General features: G+C 38.2%; 1 protein-coding gene across 1 annotated transcript; it reads right to left on the reverse strand.

The window, feature by feature from the left end:
• Nucleotides 1-3,297: 3,297 nt before the first annotated feature.
• LOC113672849 (uncharacterized protein C12orf56) lies at nucleotides 3,298-16,287 on the reverse strand. The gene is made up of 11 exons (XM_027189197.2): nucleotides 15,921-16,287; nucleotides 13,887-14,759; nucleotides 11,801-11,871; nucleotides 11,196-11,334; nucleotides 10,419-10,531; nucleotides 9,662-9,751; nucleotides 8,091-8,238; nucleotides 7,610-7,684; nucleotides 6,929-7,006; nucleotides 5,444-5,622; nucleotides 3,298-3,890 (listed from the first exon to the last, which is right to left on the reverse strand). Exons 1-11 carry the CDS (start codon nucleotides 16,176-16,178, stop codon nucleotides 3,767-3,769), a joined length of 2,148 nt encoding a protein of 715 aa, XP_027044998.2. The 5' UTR covers nucleotides 16,179-16,287; the 3' UTR covers nucleotides 3,298-3,766.
• Between the last annotated feature and the right edge of the window lie 1,896 nt (nucleotides 16,288-18,183).

Genomic DNA, 18,183 nt, shown 5'->3' on the forward strand with positions numbered 1-18,183 from the left:
TGATTCCTCAGAGCTGTGGTCGAAAATAGGTGATTATGACACTTGCATCTCCAATGAAACCGTAACAAGTTTGAGAGATCAACAGTATTCTGTGCTTTTAAAAATAAAGTCTCCTTAAACTAACAAACTCTTTATTTCTCTGCAGAAATAGCCAAAAAATAGCACGAGCACATCCACAGAAGTGCACCACAAAAGATGGCGGAGGAAGTCAAAATCAAGAACAGGAAAAAACTCAGAAAAGAGAGGATACATGTAAGTCTTTTTTTCTTTTTTGTCCGTTCGACTTGGGCAATCGAGCGAAGTCAGTGGGTCAGCCGTAACTGTCGAGACTTTTTTCTACAAAAAAAGCTCTCCTCTCTACAAAAAGAAATAAACATGTTGTCATCTTTCACGGCATACCTCACTGGTGTGTTTAATCAAATTGCCATAACTTCTAACTCCGTCTGAAACTACCTTATCCTATTAAAACCATACAAAGACCAATTCTTTTATGTCATAGAAGTACGAGAGAAGAATGAGTCATCTCAAGGGTGAAAAGGAGATCCGCGCTTCTCTTAAATTAACAAAAGAGTACATCTTACTCTTGAAAAATTTGTAAAATCGAGAAAACAATTTTAAATTCTGGTTTAATTCACAGATCTACAAATAACTTTGAAGAAAATCGAAAATAGTTCACAATCCAAGAATCTTTTCAAAATCCAGAACATTTTCGAAAATCGAGAAAAATATTTTGCCACCTGACACTTGCACCAGTAGTCAGCACTTTGACACGATACAGCACATCGTGTCGCACTAGGTTGCACTAGGTCACTACGCGAACGGTCTAAACTGTACCAAGTGTATTGAGATGTTCTACCACAAATGTGGTAAAAATAACTTGTGAGCAATGAAAAAATAGTGGAACTTTAAAGAGACCCGAACAGAAAAAATATGTTGCACAGTTCGTCAGATGAGAGATCTACCATTGAACATTACTTTGAAAGAAGATTTCGTTGTGATACTATTGTCCAGTTTATAGATTTCACGTTTAATAATCTCCCGAACTTCGGGCTCTAAATGGACTTCATTTCTCCTTTTCAACCTATCCTCACGCAATCTTCTCTTTAGATTCCTCAAGTTCATAGAAATACTATGGTATTTTTCTGGAAACTGAACAATGCATCGACGGCACAATAGCTCATTGCTTGCAAATTCTTTTCCACATTTGTGGTACAAAATCGCATTGCACTTAGTACAGTTTCGTCCGTCCGCGTAGTGACTCGAAGTCGAATTTAACACAGAGACAAAAAGAAAACCGGCGGTGAACTTACTTACACGAAAATGAGCTGAAAATCACGCTGACATATTTGAATGCAAACAACGTCTCATTTGCTTGCAAGCGGTGTAAACCAGTGTTTGAATTCTGAGAATACGACGGACTTAAAACAGAAAACATCATGACAGTGAAAGTTGATTCCAAATGTAAATTAACTTACCAAAGGCAATAAGATTTTGAAGAAAATCATCTTGATCTCGTTCGTTGTTGACTGATCTCCACTCAGACAATTACGTAATGACAGCACCACCCTACCTTCTCGTCGATCAGTTGTCGAGACGGAATAATGCATATGATTACCCCCCTCCACACCCCTCTCACACAACACAGAGACACGCAAACGAGCCGATCCCAAATCGGTTGCATGGTAGTAACTCTAAGTCGAATTTAACACAGAGAGACAAATAGAAAACCGGCAGTGAACTTACGTACACGAAAATGAGCTGAAAATCACGCTGACATATTTGAATGCAAACTACGGCTCATTTGCATTGAGTTTGCTTGGGCATCTTCAGTGAGGAAACGAGGAGGTTATGAAAGCTCCCCGGGCGGGAAAAAATAATTACAATAATTAGAACAAACAAAACGAAAGGGTCTTACAACAACTAAATATCAATCAACAAATAGTCGGCATCATAAATGAATCTTTTCAAGCGGGTTGCGGGTTTGGAAATTGTGTTACGGGATGGGAATACGCTGGCGTTCCTGTTGCCCCAATCATCCCTTATAGAGTTGTCGATTGACACAATTTATGCAAAACCAGGGCAAACGAACGATAACAATTCGAACAATTAAGATCACCACTATCGGATATACGACCATCTGGATCATCTTGATTGCTACGAACTTTAATGTGGCCATTATTTGACACTAACCAAAAGACCGTCCGTATGTGAACTTCCCAAATCGGTTGCATGGAAGACAATCCTTCCTTGTGCGTTTTTTTTTCTTTTTTTTTTTGTGGCTGAAGTGGTGTGTAAGGCAGTTTTAATCGCTGAATAACAAAACAAATTAAATAGAAAATAAGAAGAAAAAAGAAACAAGGAAAGAAGACTCTACGAGGTTTCTGCCATCGGTGGATCAAGTATTTCGAAGTATTCAAGAAATGAATTAATATTTTCCATGCAAAAAATGCTTGTGAACAGAACCCTTGAATGACAGCTGATGCAAAGAGCTGTAAGTGAGATTCTCACGTCGTTCAGCAGTCCGTGTCTTCTTCATCCCTAAACCATTGCATTTCCATTTTGATTGATTCTTGCCTCTTAGTTTCAGTGTGTGTTCTCCCGTAAGCTTTCAGTGACCCCCAAAAACTCAAAATATCCCGAGGTTTTGATAATGATAATAATAATGGAGGACTCCTTTAGCGCCATATCCATGGCTCAAGGCGCTTTACGACACTTTACGGAAGAATTTGGCCTGACTGCAGTTGACAGATTGTTACGAAAATTTTGGAAGATGCCCTCATCAACTTCCTGATCAAGGCCAGACCACAACAACGGGAACTGCGTTCCCTACTCTTTGCTTGAATCGCGTGAGTTCTTTAACGTCTCCTGCTAATCACTACGGAGAAGACGCAGAAGACGGGACCTGTGGTTTATCATCCTCGTCCGAGAAGACCATATCTCTAACCTTTTTGCAGGTGTCATAGCAAAGGCACCAAAATTTTCATTAGTTATTTTAAGACCCTGAGCGTGTTGGTCCAGTCTGGGACTTGAACCCTTGACCTTCAGCGCGGCAATACGGTGATCTACATCATGAGCTCACTGAGTACGGCCGGTTGGTAGATGTGTAACAAGCAGGTGAAGTTGAGACCCCCATTATTTTTCCTTACAGTTTTAACTGTTTTCCTCGTGATTTCATTTCGACAAACACCTTTTTTATCCCTGGAAACAAAAGGTTGTCTACGTCTTGACGTAATATAAACCTAAAGGTTTTCGCCGTTGAAAAGCGCTTGTAAACGAAAACAATCGCAGCAACTATTAGACATTTCAAAATTGTTGTTTTATTCTCTTTTTTTTTCTTAGTTAGGGTTTCTTCATCAAATTTCATATGCTTCGCGCCAACTTAGCGCGAAAGTCTGCGGACATTTCATGTAGAGGACAGAATTCACAAAGACTAAAATTCTATGTAGAGCATTCGCTATATTGAATAATTGTTTGTTTGTTTTTCATGGTTTCTTGGCCCGCCATGGTGACTGTAAAGTTCGGGGACGAAGAGGCATGGTCGAACAGGATTTTGAAAAACTTTCGGCATCAAAAATTCAACAGCTTTAAATAAATGCATGTTTCGACAGAAGAAGAAGAAGAATTCAATAATTTTAAATACAAATAACTGTTAAGAATGACCTATTTTAAATAATATGACGTCTTGTTCTGGTAACAAGGGGGAAGGGAATTCAAAGTGATACCTATAAACTAGATTTGGTAAAGAGAACGAGAAGTGTTTTGACTGTCATCTTAGTGATGGCTGCTTTAACACAAACTCCGTGACTTTCTCCAGTAGTTCTATTGTGGGACTTGTCAAGGGAAACTTGGTGGAAAGTTTCTTCTTTACCACTGGCTTTCTAATGTAATATCTGCAACATTTAAAAGACAAGATAAAAAAAAATTATTATGGCAAAAATTCATAAGGGATTTGAAGATTCCCCTCTCTGTTATGCCTTGTCCTTTGCGCCACCTGATCACCACTCATTAATTCATTTAACAGCCTGCATAACTTTGGTTTGTTTTGTTTTGTTTCAGGTTCAATTTTTATCTAGTTTTTTACGGTTATTTTTCAACCAAAGACAATGAAGTGAGTTTTTGATACCTCCCGTTCTGTTAGGTCCTCTCCGACAAAACCCTATGATAATTCCCCTTCCCTCTTCTGTACGCTCTTGAAAGTTATATACCCCTTTGGTTATCTTATAACGCGTATTATAACATAGCTAGTAAATTTGTCTAGTCAAATTCAATTGCGCGAGCGTGCTTCATATTTCCTATGTGCACGCTCATGACGTCAGCAAACAAATCCATCGGGTCGAAAATGTTATAAAGCAATTGGTTCATACGTCAGCGTGCGTTCATCGAGATATAAGGCACTTGTGAAGTTTAGAGAGCACGAAGGATGCGTAAGAGTTTCTCGATGAACGTACGCTGACTTTTGAACCAATTGTTAACCTTAAGCCATTAAATATTGCAATTGCATGACCAGTAAATATGATTCCTCAGTTTTGCGTTGCGCATCCTTACTGCGCATAAAAATCTCGTAGTCAGCCAAATAATCGCGCGCGCATCCCGAGGACACGTTGTCGTTCTTCAGTTAATGCACTAAGAAAAAAGATAAGATGGTCTTAAGCTCTTGAATGAGCACGGTGACCCATTATTTTTATTACATAAATTTGGCGTGTAAATTATCCCCTTTAAATAGAAAAATTAGGACCTTAAAAGCAACAACTTAAGGAACTTTTTGAGTCGATGTGGTTCAAAATTGCGCGATTATTCCACAAATTATTCATCAAATTACTCCATATGCTTTAGAGTTTCTACCTATCCAGCTATTTTCAAGTATTACTCTAAAACCCTTGCTTTTCAGCAGCAGCAAAATTTACCGTGACCGATGAAATGACGCGCGTGATTAGTGCCAGGGACAGGCATAAATGGGGTACGTTTGGCTCATTATATCTCTTAAACAGGTATGGTAACCCATCTTTTTTTACTGTATTTTCAAAACACATATTGGTGGGGAACATGCAAGAAAACCTAAAAAAAAAAAAGAAAAGTTCGATAACGTTTTTTTTTTAAAGAAGAATAACCTTTAACGGAAAGATATTACGTAAACCGTCGGCTATTTATGCTAAATACTCCAAAAAAAAAAAAAAAAAGGCCTTTCAACAAAAATATCCTAAGAAAACTTGCTGGAGAAGAAATCAAAAGTAGAACCAACTGCACTAACAGACTACAAGTCCCTGCTTTTTGACGAAGTCTGTCCCGCAAGTAGAAAAAAAAAAAACATCCAGAGTTTCGCGCGCCAATTCTCTTTCTTGAGGATTTCTTTTTTTCTTTTTTTTCTATTTTTTTTTTCCACTGGCGCGACGGACTTCACTGAAAAGAAGAAACTACTCGTTGTTCATTACACTAAATATCATACCTAAATTCTTCTGCGTATCCAACTCGGATTTGATTCGCAACCACTGTACCATATTCGAGAAAGTTTTTAAGAACGTAAAGTTGTCGATAAAGAAGAACAGCATCAGCGGGAGACAGATATCGACCGGAAGATAATACTAATGACGTTAGCCGTTCCATGACCCTTTGCACAAAACATGTCTGAAAAGAGAAGCAAAAAATATCAAACTTTGATTGCGACCCGCTGCCGTTGTCGTCGGGTAGGCCGCTTTTAAGATTCCTCAACTCTTTATCCCTCGGTGACTAACAACTCATTTTCCTTACATTGTCACAGCTGAATCAAATATAAAGGTCATGAAAATAAATGAAAAGATCACCGACTACAGAAGCGCTTGATTGCTAAATAAATTCTCCTTATCAATACCATGGGAAATGTATAGAGAAGTTTATGGAGAATATGCAGACTGATATTAGGATGTAAAATTTTCTGGGGGATTAAGATACACACTAATCAACAACTGTTGGTAAAAACCCACTAGCGTTCCATCGCTAGTTCTGCCTTCTGATTGGCTAATTGAACCTACTCGCTCCTAGCATACAATATGCACTTGTACACTAAATTAAAATTAAAAGAAAAATAACACAAAACTGTCTCGTTTTAACTTATAAGATTTGGAAGACTGGAACAATCTCTCGACAATCAGGCGACGGAAAATTCGAGTTCATAATCTAATTGTTCAATAAAATCGGCCTTGGTCGTGTTTTATACGGACTTTCAGTTGTGTTTAGTCGTGTTCTGTTTGGAAACATACCGTGTTAGGTTTGCTTGGTGATTCAACTTTTCCAACCGGCACAAAAATTTAGTTAAAATAACTTACGAGCAGGCCCCCATAACAAGCATGCGCATGGGCGGGAAACAATGACCTTGAGCAATGCGGGCCGATTACAGGTCTGAATGGGGTCTGGCATTGATAACTAGTACCAGACCCCCGGCAAATCTCCCCCCGACTTGGCTGAAACCCTACCGGAAGCGGAAATAAAATAGCGTCTTGCAGTGCTCATTATGGACGCCTGCTCGCAAGCTTAAGTTGAAACGATTCTTGTCCATGAAATGACTACAGGATTAAAGTTTGGAACAGCAGGTGCTGCACGCGATGCCATCCCCAATGACAGACTGAAAAGAGGGAAAACTGATTTTTGCACGTTCTGAATGCAATCGGCACGAGATTAGGGAAGTGTGGCCACCCATCTTGAAACAAATTGCACTTGAATTAACTTTAAAATATTTGGTTAATGATTATGTCAAGTTTATTTCAGTTTGTATGAAAAAACCACTGATGATGCTTGGGCAATCTTTGCTGCATATAATTTTTTCTGCAAATTTGAAATAAAGAGCTCATGCATAACAAAAACAAATAGAATTATCGAATCCAAATAGAATTATCGAATCATCTGACCACTTCATATGTAAAAGTAATTTTTTTGTAAGACCTTGTGAAATACTTACAGTTTGTTTTTGGGTTTCCACAATCTTCATGAGCCAATAAATGTTTAGAACATTGTCTTCTACTGAAAAGCAGTTGGCCTGAAAAAGACAGAAACAAAACAAACAAACAAACATCAACATTTAAAAAGTTAATGATACACTCTCAATCCAGTTACTAGCCACTGCCCATGTTACCCATTAAACCCTAAGAGTTACTAGCATCAAATTTCTCCCCACATCACCCCTGAATCACACGTTAAGGTCATGAGAATAAAGGTAATGATCACAAACGAAAGACGCTGTTGATTAATAAACAAATTCTCTTTGTTAGCATCTTAGGAAATGTATAGAGAGCCGTATGGAGAATATGCATACTGTAAAAGGTTAAGGAAAATTTTCAGTAGAATGTCGAAAGTAATCCAGGCTTTCTCTGGTGATGCTTTACTGCGCTCTGGTCAAGACAACTCGCATCAGTCTCTCAACCAATCAGACAACTCGCATCAGTCTCTCAACCAATCAGACAACTCGCATCAGTCTCTCAACCAATCAGACAACTCGCATCAGTCTCTCAACCAATCAGATGAAGGACTATAACTAATCTCGACTTGACCGCTCGCGTTTTCTGAGCTTCAAGTAAGAAGCAAAAAAAAAATGATAAACGACGTTTCGCCAAATCAACAAAATATGATATGCAAGCCCAACCTGGCGAACAGCACACATCAGCTCAAACAGAAGCGAAGTAGCATTGTCCAGAACCTCTTTCAATAATTTGTCAGTCTAAAAAGCAACGGAAAGTATACATTATTTATACAAGCAGGGGTTTCATGACTGGGCATCCTAACGAGAATTTTCTGGCAAAAACTAAACACTGAGCGTAGATTCCTTTATGTTCCATGCGAAAGTAGGCAGGTACTGACACTTGTGTATGTGGAGGTCCCACCTTCTATTGAAAACCCAGGAAGAGTCTACACAGAACATCACTGTCAATGGAACCCGAGAAAGAATTTCTCTTAATTTCTAATAAGGAGCTCTTTTAGATTGGGTGGTCGAATCGAGGGAGCAGTAATGCCATACTATGTTCTGATTTTCTTTAACACTTTATTACCACTCAGGTCACAAGTCACCAGGACGCGCTTCAGCAGTAGTACACCCTGGTAAAGGCATTTGAAGACAAAAATCCTACCTCTTTTTCCCTATCTCCCACTGTAAACATGTTCCTATCAGCTCCTGACAACAACAGCTGAGCTGCAGGAGAGATGCCAGCTGGTTGCTGTGATGTGGTTAGAGGATGAAGGACAATGCATTTCAGAAGCTCCTTTATGGCTTGTCCCCTATATAAAGAAAGCACTCCCGCTGAGTTAGTGTCTGACTATAAACAAAGCCGTTACATATGTGTAGAAATCCTACTTTGACACACTAAGATATACTTTTTTCTTCAATTGGTAAAATTGCAGTTCATCTGTGTGGATCATTTCTTTGCTTGATTACTATACATCCACAGATCACATGAGATTTATTTAATAATGCAAAACAAAAGTACGCGTATATTTTGGCTGGTTCTTTCAACTGTACTTCTGATCTATAGGAGGATAAACGCCTAGATGACGTCACCACTGACAATTTTTGGCTTCTTTGTAACAAACATTTCATTTTGCTGTGGGTCTGTACAGTAATACATGTACAGATGACGTCAAAATGTGGTATTAACATTTCAAACACACTCGGCTGTAGTCACAAAAGGCATCATATTTCAGATTAGCTGAAAACGAGTGAATTTCTTGGGTAACACGAGTACGAAGTTGTAACACGATTGAAAAAATGTAAAACTAGTGAAAATATCAAATAGTGCGCGTTGCCAAAATTTCGTCCGTCTTGATTTTCTGTGATGCGTTTTTCATGTCGGTTATTAATAATCGACAACATAATTACTCGTGCAAATTGCTGTATGTAAGCCTTATACATTTTCAAAGACTACAAATTACATTCACCCTACGGGCTCGCGCAATTTTGCTTTTTTGAAAAATTAACTCGATTTACTCGTGCTTACCAACACCAAATTGTACGAGAAATCTTGTTACTACCTATTCTAATTATTTGAAAAGTAGAATTATACACGAATAGATTCCATATTGCCGTGGGTATGTGCAGTAGCTTGCAACTTTTTTTGTTCTCACCAAAATTTGGTTGTCGTCTGTGATCTTCTACTGAAAAGACGAACGCCAACATGGAAGCTGTTTTGGATTATTTCATTAAATAAACAATAGCCCCTATTTGGCGCGCAAATATGCACGGATATTTATCCAGGGTCACTCGCAGTTCCGAGATGCGAACCGTGAGCGTCGAGGAACAAATAATGTCCAAAGACGAATATAAAGGCATATTTTCGCGCAAACTAGAGGCTATCGTGTTTACCATCCTTCACGCGCGTGAAAAAGCGTTTAGGAACAGCCTACTGCATGCAGGGGAGGGATGTTTTCTTTTGGGTGTTCTCTGGTACAACTTTAACAACCAGAAAATATTTACCTTCTTCTGTAACAACCGCAAAATCCTCTCTCATCCGTAGTGGATGTAAGGTTTGAAATTGGGGAATATCACTTGGGTAATACTCTCGCATATCACCCAATTTTGCTGGGGAATATTCTTTCAGAGGATGCCCCTAAACCAATCACGCGTGAGCAAAAATATTTGATGGACCATAAACGTCGTTATACAGCAGTCACTTACACTTCAGATGCCGCAGCATCAACAACTTACTTGTGAGCTTTGATGACCATCAGTCGTGTAGAAAGAATGTCTGTCTCACGAAACAGACATACAAATGTCTGCAATAACACCACAACAAAGCTGTAAATGAACAAGAAAATTGTATCCAAACCAGGACGTACACAAGGTTTATTCCAGAGAGCGGAGTTGCATGATTTCAGCAAGTCAAGAAAAATTGCCGCATCTAATTTACCTCACAGCGTCAAATGGGGCGTAATTAATTGTGTCCAAGGATAAGTACTCTTTTCACGCAGTATTTCCTTTTTTTTGTTCGTTTTGGATGGAAAGTATTCGCAGGAATAACCGACGGCAAGATCAATATAATGGTTACTACATGTATATAAAACTCACTTCAAAATTGCTAGCTTTTAAAATCTCAACTGCCCTTATCGTTTTGCAGCTGTCTAAACTGTATGTGTAGATATGATTATACATATATATACATTTTTTTAGCTATCCTATATTGGAGCCTCTTTCTTACAAAGTAGCCCCCTGAAACTAAAAACTTAGGTCCACTGGGCCCTCTTTGACTAGAATAAACCGTGAGTACAAAGCGCAATAATTCACCGGAAAAAAAAAATATCCGTTAATAAAGTTCATCCTTTGTTATAAGTGACTGAGTGGGAGAACCCGGATGGGAAAATATTTAGTTTAAGGTCATGACTAACCGACCAAGCACAGCGAGGTTCCGGCGTCACGAAAGAGGGTCAAATACGATGATATACGGTCATATGATAAAAACACTTACTCAAGCTCATCCTCTCTGTTGCTTCCTTTCTTTCGTGATGATGAAGATTGGCTGCGGGATTGCGGCATATACCGCTGAAGTTGACTCACCATGAACAAAAAGAGATCTGGTGACTAAAAGTTGTAACGCATTCAATACTCGGCGGCAATAATGCAGATCAGATTTCGTAAAACAGAAGTGGCAAAAGGGGACATTATGCTGCGAACGCCAAACAGAGAAGACGATTACAAATGTATGTGACACGTGGTAGAAATACGCGACAATGAAATTGCGTTATATCAAATCGCCATTTTGGATGCCAATCCAGTCATACGATAGGTTCATTTGTACTTTGTGGTACAAGATACTCCTCTGATTGATTGCATACCATAGTGCCTTCTTATACTACTAATAATGTACATGAAAAAAATTCCACGCTTTTGATTGGCTGAAAACGAGTGCATTCTCATGTAAAACGAATGCAAAGTTGTAACACAAGTGCAAAGTTGTAGCACGAGCACAATTTACCAATAGCGCGCATGCTTTCAAAATTTCGTCTGTTTTGCTTTTCTGCGATATTTTTTCATGTAAGTTATTGACAGGTAATAGCATGATTTTTCTTGCAATTCGGTATACTAAAAATTGCACTTACCCTACTGGCTTATGCAATTTTGTTGCCTTTATAAAAATTTACTTGTGCTTATTAACACTAAATTGCACTCGAAATCATGTTATTATTTATACTAACAGACAACAAAGTCAAAATTGGAAAAAAACACTTTCATCATTGAAACCTACCTTCCAGAAGTATTTTTTTAAGTTGAAACTCTTTTCTGCTGCGGTCAAAAGTTCCTGAACAAGGATAAATGTCTTCTCCATGATATGAGACTGAAGGATTTCTGTCTTCAGCTGATTAAACAAGTGCAACAACTGTGAACTAAAATGAAAATGTGAATCAAAATTTTTGTGCAAAATTAAACTTTCACCACATTGTTATAAGCCTCAATTATTACATGTAGCTATTTTTAGCTTGCAGCGTAACACATGCTAACACAGAACTTATGAAATATTTTCTATTAAGGTCACAGGGTATTCCAGCCAGATGTTTTTATCATTTATTGACAGTAAATACATGTACCTCTTACTAACCAAGTTCGAGGTCTCTAATGAAAGTTTCTGACCAAGTTTCTTCAGCTCAGATTTGAGACCCAAGCATGAAGAATGCAGGCATTGATTAAGAACCCTTCTTCTGATAAGTACCCCTACCCCACTTCCTTTTAGCCAAAATTTTAAAGCAGCACCTGGGTGCTTTTATAAGGAAATACAGTATTTGACAAACCTTCTGTCCCCACAATTTGAACTTTAGATAATTATTGACAGACAGTAATACAAGCTGTACTCACTTGTCAACTTTGTTAAATCCAGTTGGTGATGTTGGCGTGGAACTCCTTCGACCATGATGGAGTGTAGATTTCTAGACAGAGGGAAGCAATCAAGTGACAAATTCATGGCCCCTATGAGTGACTAGCATCTAATTTCTCCATACAATTTAACCCACTGAACCAGGCATTAACATCACTAGCTGATCACCAACTACAGAAATGCTAGATTTAAATTAATTTCTCCTTACCAACACCTTTGGAAATGTACAGAGAACAGTATGGAGAAAATGCATACTGATGTTAGGTTGTAAAGGGTCAAAATTGATGACGTAATAAGAGAGTATCACTTGTATTAAAGTTAAATGTAGAAATATTTCATCATGTGGACTTACATGTAAGTTTCAACAACAAGATTCACAAGTTCTGTCCACTCATTAAAGCTGACAAACACAGAGCTGTCAACATTAAGCCTTTAGCCAACCAAAACCACAGATATGTGTGCAATTTTTAAATGGCTACTTTCACCTCATTTTATTTAAATCCCTGATGAAAAATCCCCCGAGTATTCCACATCTCTCAAAGAAATTTAAAAAGCATTCATTTCCCAGTTTGGAGGGGAATGAAATAGAAAATTTACTAAAAGCAGGTTTACCAGTAGATGACTAAGAACCAGAACTATGTTCAGTTCAATATGCTTGAAGGTTCGCGTAACCTTTTAATAATCTCTAGGACATTAAATTGAAGTCCCAACACTTGCACAAAACCTGACAAAACTGATGCTATACTTGGCTCCACAATAACCTGGTGGTCCTCAATCTCTTAATTGCCTCTTACTTTCAAACTTACAGTAAACCTTAATACAGTGCATATGAAGAACCAATTTCTTGTGGCTCTTTCACATGAAGTTGGCTAATATGCCCAGTAGCTCAAACTATACTGATCTGACTGAGCACTTTAGAATTATCTCTGCTTAAACCTGGTTTTTGTATGTAGGATAAATCCCAGACAATAGTCCATTTTACAGTTGTGTGCTTGGTTGCCAAGCCTTTGAACAGGAATGAGGCTGGGGGTGACCTTATGATGATACAAACCTTGCTGCTTTTCAAATGCAAATTACTTTGTTATCATGGTAACTAGATACAGGTCTCTATCACAACAAGGTCACCTTCAGCCTCACTCCAAATCAAAGGCCTGGCAACTAAGTACATAACTGTAAAATGGCCTATTGGCGTTTTAACTGTTTCCCAACTGTTGCGAATTTTCAAACAAATGAAAACTTGATATGGTACAGATACTGACTGTCTGGGAAAGTCAAACATCTCCCAGATTTGATCAGGGATCGATCACGATATTTGGAAACTTCAGTTTTCATTGTTGGAGAAGTTGGCAATAGTTTTACAGTACCACTCACATATGTGTTAACTGCACAGACAAACTTCATACGCTCAGATGCAAGATAGTCAAATGCACATTTGCAATTTTTTTTTGCACTTAGAAAAAAATGTGCAACTCCTGTGTCTTTGTTCTTCAGTGCTGTAAGTTTTCTTTGTATTACATTGTTGTGTAAAATAAAGAACTTTTAGCTTTGAAAAAGCTATGAGTTGACAACAGAAATTTGCATAATGAAAAAGGCTATCACTTTAAACTCACACATGTTGCATCACTTTGCGAAATTTATTGCATAACGAGCGGTAGCAGTAGATCTGCTTGATTTGAGTCGTGATGAATCAGAAGGGACGGAAAATGTCACTCCACAAGGTATCAAAACATGTGAAGTATTTAGTGAGTAATGAAGCAAATACTCACTAATAATATTTTATGCTTCCCAATTCATTCATTGCAATCAGTCCTTTGGTAGCTTAGCTGCAGACTAGCCCTGAGTCACAATTAAAAAAAAAAAAAAAAAACATGCAAAAGAATGTGGTACAGACATCTGTTGATCTCCAGGTATGTCAGCAAAATCTGGGATGGTTAGGAAACAGTAAATTGTCAATCACCAGGAAATTTCTTGATTTTGTTCATCAGTACCTACATTGATAGCCCATGTAGTTGTAAATACACACAATACATGCCCGCATAGCTTACTAAAAGGGAAAAAAAAACTTACCAAAATGCAGTTGTTCCATGTGCTTTTAAGATGCATGTACATTGGTGATTTTTCAGAAAGGATATATAAATCCATTTCCATCAATTCAAAGTTGTTGCTAGAGGAATCATTGCTCTCATCATCAGAATAATAGTCCAATTCTCCCCCACTGTCCATGGAACCATTACTGTCACTACCATAACGACTCCTTCCATAGGGGGAGCATGCCCTGTTTTGACCACTAGAATCCACTGACTTTTGTCTGTTAAAATTGTTTGATGTACACTGATATGAAATCTCAAGTTCACTACTGCTGGAGCTACAATTCAACTCATCATAGTCATTGCTAGGTTTCTTCTGCTGTGAAGCTGTCATTTTCTTTCTTCGCTGCTGACCAACATTTCCTGATCTCAGTCTTGCACCTGAGCTTGACTGCGTGATCACTGATTCATGACCTGGAGGAGGCGGTGGAAGAGGTCGTGTATTTCGGGGTGATGCAGAAACAGCACCAATATTATTAGTTGACCCTGAATATAATTTGCTGTGTTCATGCCTTGGATGTCGCAGATCAGGATCTGAAGCACTTAAATGAAGTTTGTTTGTCTGTACTGAAAGATGTTGTGTCGTGATTGGCTGACTTTCCACACGTCCCATTGATGTTTTAGATTTAAGATTATCTCCCACTTGTGGTGTTGAATCTACTCTCAACACTGGAGATGTGCTGAGAATGGAAGAAGATTGGAGAGCTAACTTCAATGCTGAATTGTTTTCACTTGAAGGAATTGCTACTGCTTGGCTTGATGCTGTTTGCTTAAAAATCTTTTTATAAACTAACAGAATGTGCTGGTTCTTGGTCTTTAAATCTCCCCCAAGAAATTCTGCAACATCATGGATCTGAAAGAAAACCAATTTTGCATTGAAGAATAATCTTCATTTTACTCCTGGAAAAACCTGTTTCCTGACAAACAAGTTCAAGTACAGTGTTCTTTCATCATTTATTCCAAATAGCTCATGATACAATTTCTTTTTTATTTAAAATTATACATAGGCATTGTTTATATCTCATGATCTTCAATCATCGCTTGAGAAATTGGAAAAAAAAAATCCAATTCTGGATGCATCTGGCCAATGAAAGACCCAGACCTAACAAAATGACCCACCCACAGCCTGGACCTACAATAGAGTCCAGCCCCCTTGCCGAATCCCTTAATCGTCTAAAGGCCTATTTACACGGCACGACTTTGTCGCATGCGACAAGCTTACGACAGGCCAACGACATGACTTAAGAGTCGTAAGCGAGTTGTAGGTTTGATTTACACGAAACAATTCGTGTCGTAAGCCTGTCGTAAGCTTGTCGCATGCGACAAAGTCGTACCGTGTAAATAGGCCCTAAGGATCACCCATCAAAGTCCGTGAGAGCTCGAGAATTGTTTGTTTTGACAAGAAATATGGCACGAACTGAGACAGGAAACTATTACCATAAAATAATGAATTTTTATTCTAGAAATTATACGAAAGACCTCATGCTAAACTATTTTGACTAAATGTCCCAGGAGGTTTGGAGATTTAAACAATCAGCGAAATGTGCACACTGTGTTAATTATGATTTTACAATAATTGTGGATCATCAATCATTTAAAGCTGATATTTCAACACAGAATGAAGTCGTAAATATGTGCGCTTTAACCTTGGCCGATTTGAGAACATCAATTATTATTTAAATTCATTTGTCAAAAGGTACTTTTTAACATTACACCTAACAGCGAAATCAAAATTAGGTCGATCGCTTGAACTTCAACACCATTAAGATTTTTACGAATCGCTCTTTTGTTGACTGAATACATTTCTGTGCCTGTTTTCGCGATATCGGGTAAGATATACAGGAGATCTCCGGAAGAAATTCATATTTATCTAATCCTGGTGTAGCAAATGAGCTTTACACTGCCGACACCTCCAAAGAATTAGCGGGAGAAATATTCCGGTTACATGTACCTAACAAAGCCGGTCCTTAACGATGATGACGGTTTGTCAAATGGTAGTTTTAGTAGGACTCACCAGCTCTACAGATGTAACGCAAGCTAAATCCACACGTAGTCTGATATCTTTGGAAGTCCTCGGAGGATTTTCAGTTATGTAAAGCATTTCGTCGCCGAGAACAGCGAACTGAAAAGTCTTCTTAAAACCATCTGCAACAACAACGCATGGTTCGATCACTCGAATACCTTCATAGCGATCTTGCGGCAGTACACGCTTCAAAAAGCTGTAAACTTTCTGGTGTCTCTGAGCTCCTTCTTCTAACGTGGATCCTGCCATCGAAATCGCTTAAATGATGCTAATATTGGCGGAGAAAAAGGCCACGGTTGACACCGCAAGCCCTTCCATAACTTTGCTGTTACGCGCGAGTTGTTTCTGTTTTGTTCACGAAGGCATTTACGTCACCCAAAAATTAACCAATAGGAAAACAGTTTGTCAAAGTAACGCGTGCAAGATCTCGCGCGCGCTTTCTTCAAAGCAATCGATTCAAGGGTTTTGTTTACGTTATTCAAATGTGCTTTGGAACTAACCAGAAAAATATTAACGGAAAGGGGGTGAAAAAACTGATCTTGTAGTGAAAACGTGAAATTAAATAAATCCAAGCAGGCAGTTTGTTGAACGCTGAAGTGTTAACCCACATTTATTCCACATGAAAAGTTTCTTAACGTTGGACTTGGCACTGTTGATGCAAACATATATATATATATATATATATTTTTTTTTTTCCCTTTTCCGTTTTCTCAACGGGTTCCTTTGTTCAAATGTTGATAGCTAGAATTTTCGAGAAATTTTAGGGCGGACTTCTTTCATTGTCTACGACTTAACAAGAACACCTGTCTAGAAAATTTTTAATAGCGTGTTACTCAAAATGTTATCCTCTGAAAGAGTGATCAACGCGTTTTCAGTGCTTAGGTAAAACATGAACATCGAAGACTACACTTAATCCAGAAATCCTGCACGTGTAAGAGGAACGCGTCGCAAGTGTACCGTAAATGGACCTTTCCGCAAAAATTAAAGTGCACGAGGGAATCTTGAATAGCTACATTCATAATTTATCATATGAATTAGAATTTAAAATATCGTTCCAGGGACAGCGGACGAAAATAAATTCAAATATTACTGACGTTAATAAATGTGCCCCGAGGCTGATAAAGCCATTTTTTAACAAACATGTTTTTCTCTTGTTATTTTCGTTGCCAAGATTCAATCAGTGATATCAGTTATATTTTCGGCAAAACGGTTTTGAATGCATTTAGGTAAGTTACGATGCTCTAAGTTAATCAAAGTTGGGCATTGTTAGATGTCAGATTTCTTGTTGGATGTTAGCAAACTGACTATGTGTGGTACATGCTGAGTATTGTAGCCGAAACAAAATGCATTTGCTTCCACTCATTAAACGTCTGAGAGGAAAAAAAAAAGGCAGTGATACACTAAACCTGCATTTATTATGAGGAGTTTTCCACGAAGTTTTACTTGGCAATGTAGGGGAAAAAATAATTATTTTTTCTTTTGGTTTATTTTGTCCTTTCCTTCTCTCGCTTCTGTATTGTTTCGACGAGTTCCCTTGTCCAAGGGCGGGTTTTTTTCATCGCCAGTGACTTCACAAGAACACCAGTTTAGGAAATGGCATAGGCAATGCATAGAGTCGCAATGGGGTGACGTTTTTTACGACTAAAAGTTTAAATGTTGGCAATTTTACGGCTACCGGTTAGTTTATATCTGTAACGTTTGACAGAAATTTTTTTAAGGTTAATTCTTTTTAAGAATACCGGTCAGAAATTGTCCACTGATTTTTATGCCTTACGGCTGAAGCAGGAAAATATAAGCAGTTTATGTTCTCTCATTGGGTTGAAATGATTCCTAAGGAAAAAAAAAATCATGGATATATATCCATCGATTTTTTTTAAAGTACCCTACCACTGTCTGTTTCGAAACCAGATTAAGAAAGAGAGGTCAAACTGCTTGGTAAAGAGATATGATGGGCCAATCTTATATGCCTTGGCCTGTACTGGAGCTAATCACGCGCTACATTTCATGGGTTCACGTGCACAATACATTTTGAGGTAGCTGGAAGAGAGGGTTTTCAAATCAAAACTTAAAAAGAAAATAAAATGCCGCGGCGGATGTCTGGGTTCTAAGAATTGATTACAGACAGGTTAGTTCTGAGAAAAGCTTGACCTGTAACAACCCCAAATTAATTGCGAAACTCAGACAAGATTTTAGATAAAAAATTTCACGAAAGACCACTAGTGTCGTCAGAATGAACCTGCGACGTGGATTTCTA

The sequence above is a fragment of the Pocillopora damicornis genome, chromosome 5 (genome assembly GCF_964200805.1).
Source record: "Pocillopora damicornis chromosome 5, jaPocDami1.2, whole genome shotgun sequence".
In the NCBI taxonomy this organism is placed as follows: Eukaryota; Metazoa; Cnidaria; class Anthozoa; order Scleractinia; family Pocilloporidae; genus Pocillopora; species Pocillopora damicornis.